Here is a 23,732-nt window from a genome sequence, read left to right as displayed (position 1 = left end):
TCCGCGGCTGAAGCCGTTGACGAATAGAGTCAATTATTATCATATGTAATAATTTTAGAAAAAGTGCAGACACAACGAGATTGAAACTCTGGTTTCGTGGTGGTAGCCGGCCACGTTACCGTCTTAGGCACTGGTCTGCCAGATTAATTCTCCTAATTTCTTAACTTTCTTTGCAAATGAAAATTTGTTTGATTTGTAGACATAGTGACTGATCTCAGAGCTACACACATCGCCAACTTTAGACCAAAGAAGTGCAGGGCAACAACTTCAGGCTAAAGAAGTTCCCTGCGTTATCACCCGCCAAAGAAATCTATGTTACTGATCAATGATAACACCTTGTTGCATATTATTATCGACTGAGGACATAAAAGATTGTGACATACCTACCTGCCAAAAAATCAGAGTGCTTTCTATACGAACTCGATTAAAAATGTAGTTTTATACCTTATTTGTAATTTCATAGAAAAATTCAGTTTCGATTCAAACCGCTACTCTACTGTTGATAACGTCGGATGCGATACAAAAATGATATGAGGAGTCAGGTGACCCCGAAAATGCAGGACATGAAAAAACATTGAACGTCACATCTATTCGGTACCTCGGCAGTGACATTGTTATCATATCACATTTTACATATATTTTAATTATTTTAATTTGTTATCAACGTATTTCTTTTTGTAAATAATCGATTAGGGACAAGAGTTCGAAGCATTGAGACGTGCCGAGAAGGTAGGGAAATTTTAACGAAGTTTATTATAAAGTTTAGCTTCGATTTAGAAGATTGGATTAGGTTAAAGTGTTAAATAAATAAGCTTAGTTCCGCTTATGTAAAAATAAAGTGTTTATTGTGTCCAAAGTGATTCTGAGCATTTGAAATAAGTCACAAGATCCTCGCAGTGTCCATAAAGTGAACAAACCTTCATTAATAAAACAAAATTTAATTAAAGGGATTAAATTCAGCTTTCTCTCTATATTCCTTTTAAATCACGAAATATCTATATAAAGGTTTACAAATTCTAATCAAAAGATCGAAGTACTCATTTAAATAACATTTAATTTTTCGCAAACTAGTTTTAAACTATGAATCGAGATTGCAAGTAGACGCAATTGAAAGTATTTAAAAGGAAGCAGATTAGTTCGCTTAAATATTGTGGAATGTGTAATTAATACAAATGGAGGAGACTGAATAATTTAATGAACACGTATAATATAACCTTTACTCGTTTTAGATCGAATTATCCAGTATTATCATATTTAATCCAATATCATAATCTGGCAATGTAAAATATGTGTATTCCTATAACTTATCCTGGCTCAAATATGTTATCCAGAATAATGACAACAATCGACAAAACAAAATAAAAACTTTCATTATAAATTTCATAAATATCAATCAATAAATAAAGATTAATTAACATTCGTTTTATTAATAATTTGTTTTATAATGATAATATTCTTCATTGTACATCAGATTTTACATCTATTAAGAGGAATTTTATTATAATAATTTAAATGTATTTTATTAGTAAATATTAATTCATATTTATTATCTTTAAAATTTCATTGCCCACTCCACTTTGCATAATATTAAAATACATCAAAATTTAAATAGGATATCTGAAGGTTATATTAGTTTTCCATATTGTTATCAATATTTATTATTTTATTTGACTTACTAAAATAATCTATAGCGTCCGGAATTATAACCATATGCTCCATCATGGGTAAGGAGATGCAATAAAATTTCATATCACGAGTCCCACGCATCTCGTTAATTTTTCAATTTGAATTCTCTCGTAAAAATAATGGTCAACCATACTATAAGGCGTAAACCAAAATCGATTTCACGTTATAATAACCATTGAACGCTACACAAAGGATCGTATCGAAACACTGCTGGGAACGAATTCTGCTCCAAGACCAGAGTCATGTAATTACTCGTTACAATGGCAATGAATGAAATGGTGCAAAGTCAATTCTTCCTCCTGCAAATTAACACGAAAAACAATTGCTTAAATAAATTGGAGATATAGAAAAGAATAGAAATTAATAAATTTAAAACAAAAAATAGAAAAAATAAAAATCAAAGTGTACAAATGCATTCACCTAAGTGCAATACTAATTATCTCGTAAGAGTTTTATCTACCATAATTTTGATTATTGATAGAACACATAAAACATTTCCAAAAAAAAAAAAAAAAATAATACAGACAATGTAACTGTGTTTACGAAGAGATTATGAATATTCAATTTCGATGATTCACTTTCACATGAAAGTGTAAAGGATACAAATCCTTTCGCGGAAGTACGAAAGAAAGAATTATACATATATAGAAGATATAGGAAAAAAGCGGTTAAAAAGATACAGGAATTTGCGTAACGTCGGACGATGTGCTAAGTTTCGCGATTGGAGAAGCCTCGGGCGTCCAACCAGCAGAGCCTTGACATTTTCTTCGATTTTTTCTACGTATCGCTCGTCTACAAACCTTTTCTTCGATACATTAGAAAAATAAGCTGTAAGATGGACAGACTCGGTTTGGAATGTTACTTTGCATTGCGAGCTCGAAGAAAGTGAGGTTAGGATGGCATTATAGACGCCGTTTTGAAGAATCAATATTTCAAATCGGAAGAACTATTTTTGAATAAGAAAGGTAATGCAATTGTATGAAAAAGATTAATTTATTCATACACATAGGTACGGAAATTTTTTATTTTAATTGTACCTATAAATTGAGATATAAAAAATATAATTAAAAAAAACATAATTATGCATTAGGTCATCGTTTCCATTTTGTAATATAGAAATACACCAAAATATAATTGGTGTATTTCTATATTACAAAATATAATTCCATAAATACAATTTTTGAAAAATAAATGAAATGTACACAATGCATACAAAATATGTAAAATATCCAAAGTAGATGAAACAAATCTCAATTCTAGGTCCTATCTTTTTATTTGTGTTTCTAAAAATATATATTCGCAGAAATATTTGCAGTCAAATATGATTTTATCTAATTAAACATTATTGAATGAAGTATAAATATACGATGCACTACTAATATACAATATTCTCATCCAATCTTCAATTTCTATCCAAATTCAAATTTCTATTATCCTCCCATAGTAATCCATTGCAAATCCAAATTTGTCTTATGTAACATAGCATCTCAAAATTTTGAGTGATCCCAAAAAACGTATGAGGGAGGAGAAGATCGAGAAGGAGCCGGCATGCGTGGTGGTAGAGCGAAGATCATAAAAGCTCGTGAGCAGGAGGATTCAGATAGTTTTGGTTTCGGAAGTCGAGACAGCAGGAGCTCGAGATGACCATAACAACAACGACCGTTCGTTTGTTGATCGCCTGCGGCGTCCTCGGCTTCGCGAGCTGTGAGTACTGTGACCAGTTGGAAAGTTTCGCGGGACGGCACAGGGGCAAGAGAGGGTCTGCCCTCTATGGCCCTTTTCACACGCGATACGTGTATCACGAACTGCGTATTGCGATACACGTTCGTGATACACCTCTGGAAATGAAACATACAGTCTCATTTGTTCGTGTATAGGTTGCCTGTGTCTATCGCCTGTGTTGATCATTCTTTGATCTACCGACTTCGTACGAAAAGTATCGCCAGCGGCGGAGGTACTTGGGATACAGGAAACCAGTAATCGCTATACTATATATCACGAAAATCGTCATGTGAACGCCTCCATTGGTATATACGTAGGGTAAGTGCTCCTAATATCGCCTAGGCCTAGCCCGTAATATCGCTCACCAGTAATATTTTGGGAAAAAAGAAGTAGGAAGGATTCGGCAACATAAATTCTACACAAATATATATATATATATAAAGACGTATTTTATATTTGTACATGAAACGCAAATAGTATCTCTTTCGCTTGAGACCTTACCTTTTATTTGAGAACAACTGAAAATTTGGTAGGCGATATTGGGGGCACTTACCCTAGATTCAGTATCTATCTGAAAGGAGGACTATCGCTCACGTATTTTTATATCCGATATTTCCATATGTGGCACTTTCAGCCAATACGCGTGCTCCTCTTTATGATTGTGTTACGTCTATTAGAAATAACCAACCAGACTCGCATTCCTTCCAGAGGGCTTCTTTTCAACTCTCGTCTATACAAGATCGTATCTTCGAGAAAGCGAACGCCGTTCTCTTCATTTTGCAAAGCAGAATCGGTGACATTTCTTGTGTCTTATAATGCATGGTTCCTGAAGATATGTGTGCTCATCTGTGATTACTTATGAGAGACTCTTCCTTAGGGAGACTATCTTATTCGTGACAGACTGCAAAATGAAAGATATTATTATCCCTTGCAATTTAAATTATTCAAAATATATCGTTTAACGAAGAATACGTTTTATTTGCGAAAAGAAAAATATTATCACTTGTAATTTGCTCGTTATGATGGAATTTATTAAGAATGGATGATTGATAAAAAAGAAATTGTGTAATCATAGAAAAAAATCTCTATTTTCAAGGATAACGTTTCTAATTTTTCAATTTTCTAATAAACTATGAAACTTTAAGGAATATTTTTAATAAATATCATATTAATTTCTGCCAAAGGCCTTCGATTAATTAAATGTTATTTAATTAAATGCAAATACTAAGATATTAATCTACGATGTTCTTATTCAAGCTAGAAGAATACGTACCAATTCTTAAAACATATAGATAGATGAATATACATTTTCCAAGTTCAAGTGTCACATGATAGAACAGGTATAATTAGCAATTTTGTATTCAGTCAATGGAATCATATGATTATCACAGTTATTGCGATAATAGGGATTCCAGAATCAGTGTAAGTGCTAGTAATTGCAGTGAAGATAAAAATTGGCAGAGTACTTGTTGCAATGAAGTTTACAGCTCTTTAAAATCTGATCTTCTATGATACTGAATTCTATAATACTCATATTAGACATCTTCTATCATAATGCCCCATAAAACAACATATCTACAATAATACTAATGTTATCAAATATGTTATCTATAATAATACTACAGATTCATATATAATACAGAATATCCATAGAATATTTCCCATAATACTGATCTAACCGGTTCTTTCAAGAATCCAAGAATTACTGCCTCTTTTATGGATTCAGAATGCATTAAAAGATACTTCAACAGATTCTTCTGGTCATTATGTAGGTTTGTAAATTAGTGGAAACAGATGGAGAGAGATATTTCAATGGCTTCAGCTTGTTTGCTCATGTAAATTGTGTCTTGTTGCTTAGGTTCCAAATTATTCCATCGATAAAAATAGTCGTGTTTGTTAAAATTCATTGACTGTCCCGGTAAACCATTCAGCTTTTCATCATCATGTTGCATCACCACGTCACGTTTTGCACGACCATTCTCCCACGATAATTCTCATTATCGTTTTATGATCAAAATCACACCGTTTCTCATTCAGATACTCACTCGATTGCCAACCTGAGTGTTATTCATTATTCACGCTACAAAAGAAATCAATTTTTTAATGCCGAAGATTTATCTAGAAAAAAGGAAACTTCCAAGTTTTAATTCGCTAATACCGAACACATCAACTAAGAAGTGAAACATTTACAATATACGCTTGCAATATTTTCTAATCGTGTAAACAAACGGAGAGTTCCAATAAAGCATACTATAAATCATAGATTTCCGATTTTGTAATAAGTTACGTAAACTGAAGACGACGATCTCGACGCCCGAGGGAAGCTACAGCTTCCGCTAAGTGAAGCAGAGATGCCTAATCCTGAACTGGCATTAAGGTGGTAATTTAACAGTATCGTCACGCTATACTTTCAGACTTTCATACCTTCCGTGATTTTTACGCGTTTTACATATACACATATATGTAAGAAATTCTACAAAAGTTCACTTAAGTACTTTCAACCATATAGTTTGAATCTATAACATTTAAATTTTTAAAAAGGTTAAACGGGGGAATCCTTTTATTTGCAACTATTTTATATCGCTAACTACTTTTCCAAAATACTTTTCCATAATTGCATAACAATGTTTTATGTACGTCTTTTAATAACATTGCATTTACATAACTTTTACGCATTATTTCACTCCTTAGTTGCTAGTCAGTGAACTGAGCTGCTTATTTGCCAAATCGGTTAACTTCGCAAATCGTAAAATAGAGAAAGTTGATGAAATTATGTAAGATAAGCGTCAATTAAATGCTTTTCCATCAAGAAGTTTCAAAAATATCAAAAAATAGAATTAACCACTTCGAACGACTTGAATTAGTATCAATTTCTATTTCGGTTCGTATAATTGAATAATATTCGGTGTAAGATGAAGATAGATAGAGAAGTGCGGAGGTCAAATCGCATCCTCGAACTTTCTCCGTTCGAGAATTCGATAGTGAGCGTGAATACATGCGCAGTTCAGGGACCGGTTTCGTCTTCAAGGTGCTGCATTATGCAAGGGGCCAGGGTTTCCCAATTCGAAGGACCGCGAAAAGAGCTCTGCAAGTATTGACCATTCATTAGCAATCAGCGTCTTCTGTGTTTGTTTAACTTATCAATAAAGAAATAGAATGGCGTTAAGCGTAAAAGAGGAAGACATTTTTTAAAAGCTCTGAATATGTAAAACAGGAAAAAGTATATTACAGAACTGATAATTAAGGATATTTTTGATATTCGATAATAATAAATGAAAGAATTTGGAGAAAAGATTTTATGGGAAGCTTGTGCAAAAAATGTTGAAATAGATTATGATAGATATATAAAAGACAGTAGTGAATAAATTCAAACAATTAATATACATATATACATAATCTTATATTGAGATTGACTAGTTGAAGAAGAACTAGACCAGATTTATAGAGAACAGATTATTAAATTTAGTAAAACTAAATCGAGTGGATAAAGAGTGGATCAAAAATTCTTAATAAACTGTGACGAGTTACTTTTATCTTTTAAAAAATGATAAATCACAGAATTTCTTAAAATCTACTTTAAACTGATGGAAAATGAAAACATTTGGCAATATCTATTCCTGGAAGATCATCGTCGTGGATCACTTCAGAAATTATGAAGTAAGAGGCACGGAACCAGTGCAAAATGATTCTGTAACAGAAGGTGAAGTAACTCGGACGATTTCATAAAACTCTCATCGAGAAACTCTGTCGTGAAATAATATTGGAACAGGTGTTTGACAAATGTACGTTGAAAAACCTGGATTCTCCTAACAGCTTCATCTTCACGTTCCGTAACAGTTACTTGCAATCTCAAGAGAATGTTCTTCTGTTATACTGTGACTGCTTTATTATTTTCCCTGAAATTCAAATTTTCATTATTAATTTATTTCATTATTAAATGTATAACATATATGATATATATACTAAATATAATACATATTAAATTATTATTAAACAATATTACTGTTAGCATTACATATAAACATATTTTTTAATATTACATAGGCAAACTGGATCATTTAATATGTTTAGGACAATTTCCATCTATTACTTCAATTAAAAAATATATTTGGAAATTGCAAAAATATTAACAAATATATACTGCAACATATCAACAGAAACAGTTGTATAGGCTGCTGTAAAAAAATTCCAAAAGGGAAACCTAAAAGAACCATATGTTATAATGAACTTATTATTTCTCTGAACCAAATTGTTTCAAACGTTTTTCAATGTAACAATTCCTCTGGAAGAAAATCGAGGGTGGAATATTTACTGGATCATTAACAACCCAATTTTTCCCACAGAGTATGGAAATAACATGATTCAAGATTAAATAGAGTTAGCAAGTAAAGAAAGCTGTTTATCTTATTTTTACAGCGGCCAGCGTACACAAAGATAGCTGTCCTGAAAAGAATGGCCGATTTTCTGTGCCATCCCAATGTGACGCTTACATCGAATGCATTGATGGTATCCCGGAACACAAATTATGTCCTGAGGGACTCTTATTCAATCCTAACGTGAGGTTCGCCTATCCTTGTGAATATCCTGCCGGTGTGAATTGTGATGGAAGACCTAACCGACGTTAGTATCATGTGATAATAGTCTTTTCAAATTTGATCATTTTTTGTAAATTAACTCTGCAATATTATACTTACATTTTACAGGTATAGAATTTCATCGTTGAAGATATGTGAAGACAGCATTTAAATGCCTGAAAAATAATTTTATTGGCAATTAAATTAAAATAATAAAAATTAATTTTCAGAGACACCACAGCCAACGGATGACTGTCCCCATCAGTATGGTTTCTTCAAAATCGGAGATCAACAGAATTGTGGCAAATTCATGTCCTGTGTAGAGGGGAGAGCACATGTTTTCCATTGTCCCGAAGGGTTGGCCTTCAACTCTGAATCTTATCGTTGCGACTGGCCTGATCAAGTACCAGACTGCGATGTTGAATGTGAGCGGATTTTATATCTCCTCTTCTTTACATCTTTTAAACATGTTTTTTATCTTCTTTCGTCGCATCACAGCGTAAGGAATTTTTTACATATTAAAAGCATCATACAAGAGCAGGATTCCTACAGAAAGTGGAAGACGACGACTTAACCTAAACACATCATTCTTTTCACATACTCGAATTCTTACAAATATATATATTTCAATATTAAAGAATTATAAACATTTACGACATTTGTAAGATATTAGTTTATTTTTAATTTTCAAGTTTATCGTCAAAATTTCAAATTAATGAAAGACTTGCCAATTATATTGGGAATAATTGTTTTTGTTATTGCAATTGAGGTGCATTCTGTAACAGGACAGATACACCAATTAATATTTCAAGAGAGTTAGATTTTATGGAGTAAGTTCAAACAGGGTCTTTCATACATCTGTGATGTTGTTGACACTGTTGTCGTTAAGATACCCAAAGGAAAAGATTTTGATGTTATTTTAAATGTCATTAAATATGTCTAATTAGAGCGAGAACATTTATACCAATAACTTACATAGTATGGTAGCAAAAAGTGAAATTGTGCTGTTGTGTGATTCGTGACTTCAATTACACTGTTTAATTGTTAATTGCTGCTTTACTATTGTCAATGTAGCGTTCTTAGGACTACGGTGCCCAAGTGATCCTAACGATGAAAATCGACTGTACAAGTTTGAGTTCTACGCCAGTCCTTATGACTGTCAACGTTATTTCGTGTGTGTGAATGGTCGGCCACGATTGCAGGTCTGCGAAGAAGGAAAGGCTTTCAGCCAGCTGGAAAACACATGTCTTCCCGCGCACAACGTCAGCGGATGGTAAGCGGATTTATAATAAATTTCCAATAAATCTCAAACAAGAGATGCAATTCTGTCAACACTTCTTCACTCGTCTATTTGACTTATAAGTCCTTCACGTACAAAGGAAATTAAACATTATATAGTCTAATAGTTATATCAGATAATTAGTGTAGAATTCATAATAATAACAATAATAATAATAACAATTTTTTAATTCTCTAATAAATCTTTTTCACTATTTTGTATTGTTAAATATTAGTAATATAACTATTTGTCTACTTTAGTAATTAGGTAAATTTTGTAATTGGAGCTTCTAGGTAATTGACCAACGTATAGAAACACAATATTCCATTAAAGTCTTTCCTCCATAATTTAATATTACGTAATTCTTGCATAAAATTGTTCATTTTTTGTGAATTTTTATTTAATATGCCCTTTTTATTTTCAGTGAACCACTCGGTTTGCCGCATGAGAAAAAGAAAGTTCCATTAATAGGTACAGTTATAGAGGGAGGATCATAGTGATGACTTTAATGTACGAATGAATGATTTGCAAAAAGATACGCTCATTTGAGAGTAAAACTATCACGAGTTGCTTTCGAGACCATTTCTCGCAAATGGACACTATGTTCAGAATGAATATCCGATTTGATACTGGCCAGCATAGTCGATCTCAACGCAGTGTCCACTTGCAAGATATATCTCAAGAAAATAACACATGCAATTTCTATTGTGTGCCACTGTAGAAACTACAAGAAAATGAGTAGAATGTAATAATGTAAATACATGAATCATTGATAAGAACTATTGTAAAAATGATGTGCTTGTATTTAGCACAAAATTGTAGACCAAATAGTTTTCAAATAAAAAAATCTGTTAGGAAAATAACAAACAATGTATACATATGTTCCACTTTATTTCAATCAATTATGAACTTTTACATCGAATATACATATATAAGAGCTTCGACTTGATCTCTAAAATAGAAAGCTGTTGAGACAAAAGGTAATATAAATGTTTTTAAATATGGTACGATCCAATGCAATTACGCATTTGTACTTTTTAACAGATATAGTACTTTTCCATGATTTAATCAGAGAAAATGTTGTATCAGAGACGCTCTCATACACTGGAATATTTCATGTATCTAAAAATTTACATATCAAAGTACTGAATCTGTTTATCAAGTCTTCATTTTAAATTCAAGCTACTACACTGATTTACTAATTATGATTCATTCTTAATATTGATATGTTCGTTCAATAATATTTTTCCAACGAATCTTCCTAGTAAAACAATAACAGCGAACAACAAAGGAAACCAATAATTGACAATGAAATTGACATCGAAAAAATTCCACGTAACCCTCGTTAATCGGAATGTCTCCATACATCTATGTTTAATTATGAACAGTCGAGAACGTGATAACGGATAATGAATTGATTAGATTTGAAATACAGATAGGCAATAAAGCACGTGGAAAATTTTCAAGCGATCTCCTCGTGTTCGTAAACTGAATTCATTGCAAGAAATAACAACCCGAATACACACATACAAGAATACACAAGAATAAAAACATACATTTGCTTGCAATTGTACATCATAAATACACACGTCACTGACAATTATTCACATATCCTATGTACAAAGTGATAAACGACAAAGGACTACATCTTGACAGTTAATCCAGACTCATTGGGAACGGATATGGACATCATTCGATTTCAATCCGTTCCATATTAGCAAAGTACAAGTCTCAGGAAATCCACGTAATCCTGGTCAAATGAATTCTTTGCTGACACTAGTACTACCAACCTGAACTATTTCCTTAATCTTTTTATCCTGATAAGAATCAAGAGTAATTTCGTCAAACATATGTTTTGTGTTTTTCGCAAAACAATTAGTGGGTGGTAGTTCTAGAGATAATACGATATTCACAGACTAACGGTCGTTCACTTTGCTCGTTGACTACACGAAAAAATAATTGAAGATGGATGTACAATATATAAAGCTAATACATATGTATATCCAACTTGAATTATTATATATCTACATCCGTTTACAGTCGGGTTCAGCAGATTCTGATGCAGTATATATAACATCTACAGGTCAAAGGATAGAAGAACATGTATAAAAAAATAAACGTGTGTCTTTAAGTTTAAAATCTCCAGTTTACAATTTTAAAGAATCTGAGATATATTATATAAAAAAATAGCTGCTTAAAAGTCTTGAAAAACATTTGTCGTTAATAATTTATTACAAGTATATCCACAGTGCAATGTTAAACGAGGGAAGATAGATTTATTAGCCAATAGTTTCTTATTTTCTAGTCGTACAATAAATATTTCTGTAAAGAATAAACCTGTGTGTTTACAGTTAGCAATTTAAAGCAAAATGGTCATAGAAATACTGGTAAGTCATTTATCACTGTTACAGTTCAGCGTTAAATTGCATTAATTACCCTACGGTGATAATACTTGTCAATTAAATTGTTTCGTAAATCACTCTATAGTAAAACTCAATGAAATCCTTTAGAAACCTTTGTATAACAATTATAGTGCAAATAGTAACATCTACTACAAAAATAGAAATTTTGTAAGTCCATCTTCCCTCGTTTTAGCAACTTCATTATAAAAAATATAGAGTAATACAAAAGCAGTAGAAGAAATGTGGATGTTGAACAATTCAAGACTTTTTAGCAGCGTTATGATTAAAACAATTTTGGCGGACCGTTGATGCATTTACAGTCTTCGTACGTTTTATAATAATCGTGTATAGTACACGTTCTTCCACTGAAGAAATTTTCTCATTATTTTTATTAGCTGTTTGCACGCAGAGTCTTAGTAGTAAACTGATTTAAATCTGATTACGGGTTTTATGAGGACCCATGATGTAAATTGTGTAGCTCGTAGGCGAGATGACAACACTCTGAATCACTCCAACAATGCTGCTCTCGAATTCTGTCTGTATTGAGCCCTGTGCAAGGCGTTACTTCCGAAACCTAAAATGAAATCCAATCTTAGAACATAGATTTATTAATCCCTAGTTAGCTGAAAGTTCATGAAAAAATACATTACCTCCATTTAATATACTTTTAAGTATATTATTAAATATTTAATTCATTCATTAATTAATTACATTTATTTATATAAGTAAATAAACGCTTCGATATCTTTGAAATTTCTATAACATTTTCTGAGCATAAAAAATTACTTTTATAAAATTGCTTTTTACACTTGATCATGTGAATAAAATGAGTGTAACTCCATCATGTAGATGGGTGGAGAAAACTCTGTACTCACGTTCGAGCAAAAGGAAAGTAACGATTGATCCGTGTATTTACTGTAGAGGGGTGACGTGTGATTCGCCTGTTGATCCTGATTTCCCGGATATGCGCTCTGTCCGTTCCCTGCGATTTCCAAGTAACCTCTGCTGCTCGCTAAACTACCTCCTCGCGTGCCAATATCTGAGAGAATGAGTAGTCACATTCCTTAACGCTTCGACACCCTCTTCAACTCCATCAGAAATACATCAAATATAAATAATCAGACCAATTTACATTGTAGCTCACGCAATTTTACAAACAGAATACTTTCAATGTTGACATAAACAAATATAGAATGGCAAATAAAATTGTTTAAAAAGAGTTTGAGAATTTACAATTATTCTCCCGTCTAAAACTCATTTTTTGGGGACAACATTATATATGGCAAGACAAAGGAGCAATTTTGCATGAAAGATTGAAGAGGCATCGGTAAATCAACGTGAAAAGCATTGAAAGCGATATATCATACTATCTCTAAAATTTTAATATTCTTTCCACTTCGGGATGAAAAATATTGGAGATCTACAAGCAAGAGAGCAACTATTCTGTACAGAGATTTGCAAGGACAAATGCAGAGATTCGCTGCTTCTACTGAACCATAAATAAAAAAAAAAAAAAAAAATGAAAAAAAAATAAATGGGAAGAGGAACTGCATCATCATCATTCACGACAAATTATAGCAAATGACTGGTGAAAGTCTTGAGCACTGGAATATTAATAACCAGAAAAGAATATCAAGTTGACTACTAATGATTCTCGTTTTAATCACCAACTATTCTATAGATTCACTGTAGGATAACAACCTATTTCTCAAGGTATTATAATTTAATACGGATTGATATTTGCCGAAAGTAATGAAATAGCGATCAACTAGTCCATAATATCAAAAAAAATGATCCGATCACGCATACCAATTTTTAATGTTGGTGGGAATCTTTCGTCAAATTAAAATACATTAATTGATTAGAACATAACACAGAAACATGCAGACTGGTGAAGATATGAAAATGAAATGTCAAAGACGGTGTTGAAAATATAATAGCCAGCGGTATCGAGATAGCATTGAAGGCGTGCGTGAGAGAACGAAGGATTTGATAGGATAGAGAGGACACCTTGTGTACTCGCCATCGAGTGGGTTGAGCGTCGAGCTGTCCTGTCGTGAAGAAAACAGAGCCAAGGTTCTTTCCACCAACGTGGCCGCTTTGACCGTCTACCAAGTTTCGATGCATTGCAGCTGCACGTGCTGTTAGAGTGGGTGGATGGTCTTGAGTTCCACCTAGTGCGAAAACGAGGCAATTTCTGGCTCCTGATCGCCTTGGTTACCTCGGTTCGCACCTCACCGTTCAGGAAACAATACAAAACGGCCACGAAAAAACCCTATTACCAAAAAAAGAACAAGAAATTTAATTAAGAACCATAATTATAATGTCGTAATGAACAACTGACGAGGAGAGAACTTTAAGCCACAATGGAATGGAAAGAGCAGAGAGAATTGGACGTTGCAGATGAAGATATTATAAAATAGTGAAGTCGAAGAAAAGTGTGTAGAGACTCTCTAAGTCATATACCTGAAAAGAAGCGAACAGTTGGTCGCAGAAGAGCCACACAACTTCAACAGTCTCATCTACACCAATACTATAAGACATGCCTAAGAAAACGGTATAATGTACTCCAAAAAGTGGCACCAGGACCAATGTACTTTTCGCCCACCTTCTGCAAAGTAATTCAGAGTCTTTAACACGCGAAGAACAATCTACGCTCAAAGAGAATTGAAACTACTCATCTTCTGGAACGAGGTATAACTTGTAGGAGTTCTCAGAGAAACTAGGTTGTGTAAACAGGCGTATAACTCAAAGGACTTATCGGAAATTAGGTGGCGAAACTTACTTGTATCTTTGCGTCTCCTCCGATACTGTGGACTTGAGCTTCAACAGGAGCACTCTAACGATATTGACGAACAGCCCAAAATTGATCTGTGGAATTTGAAACCGGTGATTCTCATATTCGAGTCTATCGAAGTGATCAAAAAGTTTTAATGTGGAAAAAGTAACGAACACTTTTCCCAAGTTGCGACAAGGAGAGTGAGACAAAGTTGAACAACTTGAATAGAATATAGAAGATACACGATTATCTTGGAAAATTCCTTATATAGCCTCACGAAACTTACCAGAATCGACAGCATAGTCGGAACTCGAATAAGGAGGAAGAGGTTGGAATTTTCATGAGTGGTCCAGCAATACTTGTTGTCAAGAGTCACTCTCGCCACTATCCAGCACGACACGAATACAGCTGGCAGACCTGAGGGCACAGGCACGTAGAGAAACTAACTTTCCTACTTTACATGATAATTTCACTAAAGCAGTTTAGGAAACTCTAAGCAACAACAAAAGACAACACGAACGACAAGTTCACATCGCCACTGCTATCTTTCATGATGCAAGTCCTTCCAAAATTGATATTTCTTACCACATTAATATAAAAAAAAAAAAAGAAAGGAAAGAACAAAAACAGAACTATGAATTATGTATATTGTATGAATGAACAATGTATTTGATAAGATTTAGAGCAGCTCATCTTCAAGGAATCAGAATCTTCAAGGAATTACTACGTTATTCAGAAAATAGCTATTGAGAGATGCTCACCCCATCCGAGGCAAACGTAGCCAATGATGCTTGAGTTTATATCGGTGAAGAGTGCTAGAAAGACTAAGTTGTGCAAGTAGAGACCCTCCATTAGTATCCAAAAGTAGTTTGCAAGGATGAAGTATTGCCAGAAGCTGGTGAACACCTTGCACAGCCAGCTGTTTTCTTTCTCGTCCACTAGCCAATATGTGTTTCCATTTTTTATCATAACATCTGAGGCTAAGGCGATTCCAGAGACGAACAGTATGTCCTTCATCAGCGCCATGAACGCGCGGAGCATGAACGAGGCGAACAAATGCATGTGCAGCATATTCCGGGGGCACCTCAATTTCCTACGTCCAATTTGGGATAAACTTAAAGTAATGATTTGGGATTTTAAAGATCAGATATTGAAACATGTTAGTTAAAATAAAATTAATAAGTTGTTCCATGTGTTTGTATTTCTAATTTTTCTTGTATGGAATTATAAACAACACTAGCATTAAAAGCGTCTGGCGGATGCAGATGATAAGAGAATTGCTGAATAAGAAAAAAGGAGGATCCGCCATCAAAAAAAAATATAATTTCTCTCCGACTAAATTCTCTTCTCTACTCGATGAAATTGCAACGGTCGGATTACTCGTATTTTGATTTACCCCCAAGAAATAAAATTAATTCAACGTTATACTTTGAAACGCAGAATTTCTGAATTAATATATGGAAGTCAATAATTGTAAGTATTAGTACAAACTCATGCGACAACCTAATATAGTGAAAATGGAGGATTAGAAAAATTGAAATATTACAGGCTCCAACTCTGAATAATAAAAATACCTTTTACCATAAGCTACTTATTAAAAATTGAAAAACAGCAATAAAAAGTAATATCCCTGAGCTGATACTTACTTGATCACAACCAAAATTAAGAAAGCTATCACCAGAGTGAAGAGAGAGACGGTATACCCAACTTTCGAGATGGTCTTTACTATCGGAAAAAATTTCTGAAACATAAGTTACTGTTAGTTAGAATATTTATTAAATCTTGCAAAGGTAATTGGAGACATTATGAAGCACGGGGGAAATCAGTCTGCGCGAATGTGATCGATAAACCGCAGGTTTCAATCAAAGAGAGGCCACCGATATGGTTCACATGCTAATTTTGTTGCGAAAGCAAATTGGCCATGATACAATATTCTGTTTCCCCGTTTTTCACAAAACGATTGTAACACTATCGAATTAATTACACGTAATGGGACTTCACGTCGTGCTAAGCAATTCTGAGAATTGCAACAGGAACGCAATAAATAGTCTCTAATCATCGATTGCCTTTTGAAAAATGTTTGACCTCATTCGCGTAATTCCCATCGATTTCTATCTCCTCTGAACGAGTTTCTGACATTTCTGTTCCTTTTTCCACAGATTAGCTTTTTTTTTCTCGTGATCAATGAAGTCTTGAAGCTTCAAAGTCGTCAAGGTTTCTTAAAGATGATAACAAACAAAACTAAGAATCTGGTTCCACAATAGTATTATTATTATATTTCCTAACGACCCATTCAATTAAATATGCTATCTGTGGATTCATTCTGGATGGTTTCTTATTAATGTCGCTGATAAATTTAGTAGTGTTCACAAGCATTTACTTTAATAAGAGTGCCGTTGTTCTTTTCACCACCGGGCAGTGCCACTACAACAGTCACCAATGAATTTCTGTAGCATTGACTGTAGTTGCTCCAAGTACTATTGGTACTACTATTCCAAAACCACTGGCCATCTGACATGCATTCTCTGGATGCATTCGCCTGGAAATTCAAATGTATTCGTTAGAACAGATCGTGAAGTAGAAGCGAAACACGCCATGAAAATTGGAACAGTTGAAATTCGTTATTAAAGCGTTAGATTTCCTGGTAACTTCAAATTCTTGTGACCCCTAATGATTCAATAATAGCAATACGACAATGTAATAGGCACCACTTTATTAAGTTTTCATTAGAAATTCCAGCAATTGTAATTTTAATTATGATAATTACCTGGACATCAAACCCAGTGATATAAGATGGACAGGGCAGGATGGCCAACTCCCCAGGTGCCGTTGATTGCCAGCACAATATCTCATCCCAAACTTCCGGGCACCAGCCTGCGCACCATGACATTCTTTATGTTTTTTGTTTTCATTTTTTACACGGCAGGGAAACAATATATCACGCTATGGTATCGCGTGTGCATGAAAGAAAAAAAGCTGACCGGGTGGTTTTTATTTGATATCACTCATGGCAAGGTATTGGATTAAGGAGCTTTTTATCATCATCCCACATTTACTCGGCTTTCAAAAGTTCGTTCAATTTTGCTCTGATTTCGAAAACTCTTCATTTCGCCGAAACGTGACTCTGCTCTCTCATTTTCGTCAGAGGTAAAAGCTTTCAACTTTAAAGCAATTCCCGTTACACATTTTACATAAAATTCTCTACAAATATTTTAAACATCTTTAGACAGTTCTTTACAAATATATTTTATAATTAATGATCCAGTGAAGTGGTGTAATTATAATTGTGTGATCAAGGTCCAATCAAATGTTTATAATTTACCCCTTAATTAAAATGTACAACAATATAATTTCCCTGAGAATATCGTTGGCTATGGTAACGATCGAGATCTGTAGAATTTTTACAAAGGCTCTTTGTCGAATATTTTGAATTTATTTCTTCATGAATATTTCCTAATTAAAATTTCGTAGCAACGAAATCTGAATAGATATCGTTAATTAAATTGGGGATTGGGTTTCTTGGAATTTCTTTCTGAGAATTTAAGACAGAAGTTTTAATTCATTTCTCGATAAATAAAATTCCATTGGTTCGAGCCAGTGATATCATGGACAAAAATAATTTTTCAATGAAAACGGTGGTCGAAACGAACCGGGATTTGCCCGGTGTATTTTTCCTCGAATAATGGACACTTCGACATATCGTGCCGAGACATTGTGTCAACTGAACGATCTTGTCTGCTTTTTTATTCAATGAATTCTCTTGTGGCCATGCGCGACGTCAAACGAATGTTCTGTTTTTACATCGAACATTGTCGTATTTTAATTTTACATATTTCCATTATCTCCTACTATATAGTATTATTACTCTAAGTACAGCATTATGAGATATTGAACGAAATGGAACTACAGAACTGATGCAAACAACATTTTTTATCGCGTCAATCGATAACGCAGTCAACAAGCTCGTCGTGTTTGCCTTTTCTAGAATAAACATTCTTCCGAGCAATTTTCTAAAAAATTGCAAAAGGAACGAAACGCTACTGTACACGCGTAACGCTTTAATGAAATAAAATTGTAAAATCGAAAGAAAATTCTGCGTTTCCCCTTACTGGAACAAAGTAAACTTTCCAATCCTGCTTTTTACAATTAATGTTAAATTAATGTAGAATGAAATTAATAACAAAAAAAAAAAATGTAGAATGACTAAAATTGTAATTTCGCCAAAGTAGAAGCAAAGGAATTCGCCACTCTGGCTTTTCGTGACTTGTAAAAAGCGATATTGCATTTCTGACTCATCTGTTTCCTGAGGCACGCGTGGCCCACTTCCGGTACACGCTCGGCGAAGCTACTGAATCGAAATTCTCCATGAGTTGTTATCACCCCATCGACAGCCTTGTAAATTATCTCGACGTCAAGATTGATTTATCGGGCTCGAAGTTCTCGAAAAAAAGGGAAAGAAGGAGGAGCTGGAAACCGGAGTTAAAAGCAATACTTGCAATCCCTGTTGGTATAAAATTTCACGAGTTGAAGTAAAGTAACGCAATTGACATTCCAACGTTATCGATCATTCCAGTACGTTGAAATTAATCAACAAAAGTCATCTGAGTGTGCCAAATTTTACGCCTTGTGCGATTTGGGGAAAATACGATGTAAACGAAATTTGTTTAATCTTTAACAACTTTTTAAAGAAAAAGTATAGCTTCCTTTTTGAGTAAGCTCCTTATTCTTTTTTTTTTGTCACATTTGTTACAAAGGAAATTCAATATTTGCAGCTAAAATTTGTAATCATTGTATCGCTATGTAAAGTAAGAAAAAGTATAGGAAAAGAAGTTACACAATTCTTTTATGCAATTTTTATGAGATTGCTTTAAAGATGTTGTTGAAAGTCATCCGATATTTCCTTTCGTATCTTTTGTTTGATAAAACAATGTCAAGTGATAATTAAAATGGAAATTAATTCGTGATAGGCGTTTACTATATTGCTTCTTAACAGGGAGATCCGAAAAGGCTGGTTAACGGAATAGCTTTGTCACGAATCGATTTTTCATTAAGCGATTAGTATCAATATCAATATATGCTTCCTGTCACACGATGCCTCGTAATTTAATTATTATATCAGTCTGGTCGTTTCCTTTTCTTTCAATCCATTATCTGCTCGAGTTCTTTTGCTTCTACGGAGCTTGTTTTATTCAAGGACGAAGACATCCCCGTTAATTAATTAAACGGTCCACGCAGTTCTTCGTTTGAATTAAAATGTAAAACACGATCAGCTAATAACTGTAAGAAAGAAATTTCAATCCAATTAGTATTTTTTATTCAAATATATCATGTATCATATATATAATATGTATTACATATTAAACGAAGATATGTGTCTCACTACTCTAGACAAATTGCTCTACTCTTCATTGCACTCTCTATGAATATAGTCTTTTTAAATATTTTTTAACGTCCACTTTCATAATTTGTGCTTGCCGTTTTTATTTTTGTATAACTTTGATCTAAGTTAACAAGAACGTTCAATCGTTTTTTCTTGTTTATAAAATAGCAACGAGTAATGCATAACAGTAACATTTTCGATACGCTTTTTCATAAAATCTACTTCTCTTCAAAATTTACTAATTTCAAAATACTTTGCCAATTGGAAATTATTACTCAATTTAATACGATTCAAAATATACTTTGTTCTACTATATTACATATTATATTCTTGTCTCTTCAACAGAGGTATCGTGATTATTACAATCTTAAAAATAAGTCGACCCTATCGAACAAATTATGAAATAAAATCTATAGTTTTGATAGATTCGCTAACAATCTTTAATCCTATGGCAATTGAGCAACCATTACTGACTCGTGAAAGAGTATCATGCGTTGAATGGAGTTAAATCCATCAATTTCCTTCAAACGCGTGAATTTAAAAACCCAAGTTTAGCGATTACACTACACGTTGAAAAAATGAACAAGAAGAGAAATAATTTTCCAGCAACAAGTACTACTTTTGCCCGCATCTGGCAGTGCTACAGCCATAATTGGATGAGGCAGCAAAAGCCCTCGACCGACGCGAAAATCGTGATTTGAATGCCAGTTCTATTTTCCATTTCCTCGGCCGCTTTTTCCTTGCTAAATTTTGCCCCGGCAGCGGCAAACGACCCATGAATTTCCCAAATCCTTTTACGATTCGAAAGGCATTTAAATTCACTGCATTTTTCCCCAGCCTGTTCTCTCGAATTACAGGCGGCACTAAAACGTGTGGGACAAATAGCCAGACTAGCACTAGAGAGCTGCTTGGGGTCGTATTAAATTTCCACTTCTAGTGCGTCTGTCGCGTTTCATAAATTTCTCGTTACAAACGGGTCATGGGAAATTCATGGAATGATCGTGAAATCCCCTAGCTCAAAGCTGATGAAGCAGTATATTTGTGTGTGTTACTCACGCTGAATGATTAATTACAGAATTGGCGCTGGTACCTTCGTTATCCAAACACGAAATTCAATGTTATATGAAATGTTATCTCCAGATGTTTCACAATTTAACATTCGAACGTCAAAGGCAGCGTTATCGATATGAAAATAATTTTCACGCCGGGCGAAAGAAAAATTCCACAAATTTTCGCGAGGGAAAAGATTGGAAGAGAAAGATGGTGTGAAGTTACGTTATTCACTGTTATTTATTGTACGTAGCTCTTCCTTTTATCTCATCTTCTTCGTTGGTCGTACTTCATCTACGCTTTCCTTCAAACTCCTATCGCATGCCTACAGACTAGTATAGCGTGCTATTGTATTTGTGAGATTAATCAGATGGATCACACTGAGAGATAAGGAATGCACGGAAATAGTAAGAGCAACAACCGAAAAATGTGGCAACTGGTATACTTCATAAAGGCAAGCGTAAAGCTTTCCGCATGGACAGACAGACAAACCAAAGAAACACGAAGAGAAACGAAATTCCAAAGACCGACGTAGATATATGGTATGTATGGCAATCTGTATAACAGCTCAAGATGTAGACGTACTTAGATACTTAGAGGATTAAGATCTGGCTTTAAGGAATGAACTAACGGTGCTCTTAGACGATTGGTAATATCGTCAACAAATACTGATGATATTGTATTGAAGATACATATTGGTCTTTCCAGTTGAGAATCTTGAAATATTAACAATAAATATTGAGAATATATATTAATCATCCATAATGGTTATTCGCAACCGAAACTTTGTAAGTAAAGAAATTAGCTCTAATGGTATAATTTTTCAAATTTATCTAACAGTAGTTACGATGTGTGCTTTAAATTAGATAATATTTCATTACAGGAGGAAAGATCGAATGAAGATATTGCGATATAATTTTAATCAAACTACATCAGAGCGTGTCGAATATCCAAAGATAATTAGGGGATTTTCCATGGAAATGGAGAATGGCTTTAGAGGAGTAGCGTCAGCTGCCAAACGTAGCTACACTTCCGTAACTGCCGATCGTCTGATTCGATGAAATAACTCGAATTAAGCCGTGCCAAACCCCTTGGCTATCAGCTTAATCGACATCAAAGTCAGTAGTCGTTGAAACTCTCGACCTTCCAGTTCCTGTTAATTATTTTAGAACGTCATTCATATTTTCAGCATTATGCACAGCATTCGATATTTATTTCTAACTACAATAAGTACTAATTCGGCTTTATTTTTTTCTTTTTTAAGGCAATCTTTCAAAATTACTAAACGCATAATCGACATAGGGAGAGACGTAGGTCTCTAACAATGTTGCAATTGAAAAATGTGTACTATCGTATGAAGTATGTTTTGTTAACTTTTGTTAAAGCGATTTCGGCAGCCTTTGTACAGTCTTCAAGTTTTATTTGACGAAGAATAAGAACAAAAGAAAGGAGAACAAATACTTACCAGACGATGAAATGTTGCCCTTATGGCACTGGTCAGCTTTCATTTTCAGGATTCGCTTCTGATCGCTGAGGCTCACAGGTTTGTTAAAGTCTACGTTCTCCTGAAAACAAAGATGAAACATTTTTTAAGACTGCTTTGTCTTTTCTTAACTTGTAAGATCTTTCTAAAAAGCATTAGAAATGAAGTTCTCAGGAGATGAACATGAGAAATTCGTTTTTGTAAATTTACTTAATGGTGGTATTTGATATGGAAATAAAGGAAAATATGATAATTCAGATACTAATATCACGTTACAACTAAAAAGCCGTATTTCGATATAGAATAATTTAGAATGAAAAGAACCTGCGAGATACATAAATATCGTAGTAGCAAACGTGTAATTGGAAAAATAAGCGATATTTCAGTATTCTCGGTATTTTGATATTACCACAAGAAATAGCTCTAAAATTATGGAAAAAGTGAATTTAATTAAAAGCATTAATCTTTTTGAAAGTTAATTAATTAATGGAATACAGTGTTTTAAAACTAATCCTTCATAAAAATATGACTTTAAGTTTTCTTCTGTCGTAGTCTTCAAATCCTTTTGTTCCTTAAAACAAAAGTGAAATTGGAAGACCATAAAAATTAAAAGAGTACAGCAGGGTTAAACTAACCAGAATTTGGAATTATTTCTGGACTAGGAAATCCCTTACGTTTGCTTGCACTATGATCTGTGTATTAATCTTCGAAAATAAACCAACAGATCTCCGCCCACTAACCGTTTCCACTGCAACAAACCAGCCCTATTCTCTCATCCAATTATTACCAAACATCAAACCTGGCTTGTAATAGTTCCAGAGAGTACACTGACAAGTGCACCGGTAATCAAGACAACGAGAGACCCAAATAAATTCAAAGACCAGGTTCTTTCATCTTTTACGGCTCCTATTGAGAAGAGAACCTGATATTTTTTGTTAATACACTGTGTGCTTGGTCACAATGGACCACCGACCATTGTTCAATGATCAACGAACTTCTCCAATAACTTTAATACCTTCATTTGAGAGCGTTCTTAACAATTCGTTAAGCTGACTTTGTATTATCTTTACATGCAAAATTCATTTTTTGTATTGTGCTCGATAAAATCTGTGACAACATTTAACAACAAATTTAATATACTTTATAAAATGAAATTAAATGAAATATCAGTAAAACTGTATAAAATGTGAATGTTATCCTATGTATTACAAGAGTATTTGTGTATTTCATACATATGAAATTTATATTTATAGTATCATACATTTCTCAATTTAATTATCATTCTGCTCACACAGTGATAACTAGACTGCGGATTTTTATGCATTTATGGGAAATCTGAAAGTACAGGAATGCATCTGATGTATAAAAGAAATATAT

At 33.7% G+C, this 23,732-nt stretch overlaps 2 protein-coding genes and 1 long non-coding RNA gene across 6 annotated transcripts in view; 1 reads left to right on the top strand and 2 right to left on the bottom strand.

Annotated features, from left to right (window-relative positions):
* The first annotated feature begins 593 nt into the window (after positions 1–593).
* Positions 594–10,131, top strand: LOC117154457 (protein obstructor-E). Of its 2 annotated transcripts, none has more exons than XM_076625359.1 (6): positions 594–729; positions 3,170–3,390; positions 7,825–8,028; positions 8,213–8,407; positions 9,057–9,255; positions 9,686–10,131. In XM_076625359.1, exons 2-6 carry the CDS (start codon positions 3,327–3,329, stop codon positions 9,756–9,758), a joined length of 735 nt encoding a protein of 244 aa, XP_076481474.1. In that variant the 5' UTR covers positions 594–729; positions 3,170–3,326; the 3' UTR covers positions 9,759–10,131. The 2 variants fall into 2 exon arrangements, with proteins under 2 accessions (XP_076481474.1, XP_033185357.1); XM_033329466.2 differs by lacking the exon at positions 594–729 and adding an exon at positions 2,516–2,651.
* On the bottom strand, positions 3,384–5,932 carry LOC143303722 (uncharacterized). The gene is made up of 3 exons (XR_013060311.1): positions 5,088–5,932; positions 4,682–4,983; positions 3,384–4,309 (listed from the first exon to the last, which is right to left on the bottom strand). It is a non-coding gene; the product is annotated as an uncharacterized LOC143303722 (long non-coding RNA).
* A 4-nt stretch (positions 10,132–10,135) lies between the features above and the next one.
* The window catches only part of LOC117154456 (vasoactive intestinal polypeptide receptor 2), a 31,739-nt gene continuing 18,142 nt past the window's right edge, over positions 10,136–23,732 (bottom strand). For 2 of the 3 annotated variants that reach the window (XM_033329462.2, XM_076625357.1), the window contains 11 exons: positions 22,338–22,437; positions 17,210–17,316; positions 16,823–16,981; positions 16,089–16,183; positions 15,204–15,556; positions 14,729–14,859; positions 14,449–14,534; positions 14,130–14,274; positions 13,674–13,938; positions 12,539–12,702; positions 10,136–12,237 (listed from right to left, as the gene is read on the bottom strand). In XM_033329462.2, the coding sequence (XP_033185353.1) occupies positions 12,112–12,237; positions 12,539–12,702; positions 13,674–13,938; positions 14,130–14,274; positions 14,449–14,534; positions 14,729–14,859; positions 15,204–15,556; positions 16,089–16,183; positions 16,823–16,981; positions 17,210–17,316; positions 22,338–22,437 (1,731 nt within the window). In that variant the 3' untranslated portion in view covers positions 10,136–12,111. The remainder of the gene's footprint in view (positions 12,238–12,538; positions 12,703–13,673; positions 13,939–14,129; positions 14,275–14,448; positions 14,535–14,728; positions 14,860–15,203; positions 15,557–16,088; positions 16,184–16,822; positions 16,982–17,209; positions 17,317–22,337; positions 22,438–23,732) is intronic. The other variant, XM_033329464.2, reaches the window with a different exon arrangement.

Source organism: Bombus vancouverensis, chromosome 16 (genome assembly GCF_051014615.1).
Source record: "Bombus vancouverensis nearcticus chromosome 16, iyBomVanc1_principal, whole genome shotgun sequence".
Taxonomy (NCBI): domain Eukaryota; kingdom Metazoa; phylum Arthropoda; class Insecta; order Hymenoptera; family Apidae; genus Bombus; species Bombus vancouverensis.
The sequence above is the reverse complement of the archived record's forward strand: the minus strand, read 5'-3'. Positions and strand labels throughout refer to the sequence as shown.

Coding starts and splice junctions, on each gene's coding strand:
- LOC117154457 (XM_076625359.1), top strand. CDS start 3,327: ATGACCATAACAACAACGACCGTTCGTTTGTTGATCGCCTGCGGCGTC. Junction 3,391..7,824: donor CGTCCTCGGCTTCGCGAGCT/GTGAGTACTGTG, acceptor TTATTTTTACAG/CGGCCAGCGTACACAAAGAT. Junction 8,408..9,056: donor ACCAGACTGCGATGTTGAAT/GTGAGCGGATTT, acceptor TTGTCAATGTAG/CGTTCTTAGGACTACGGTGC.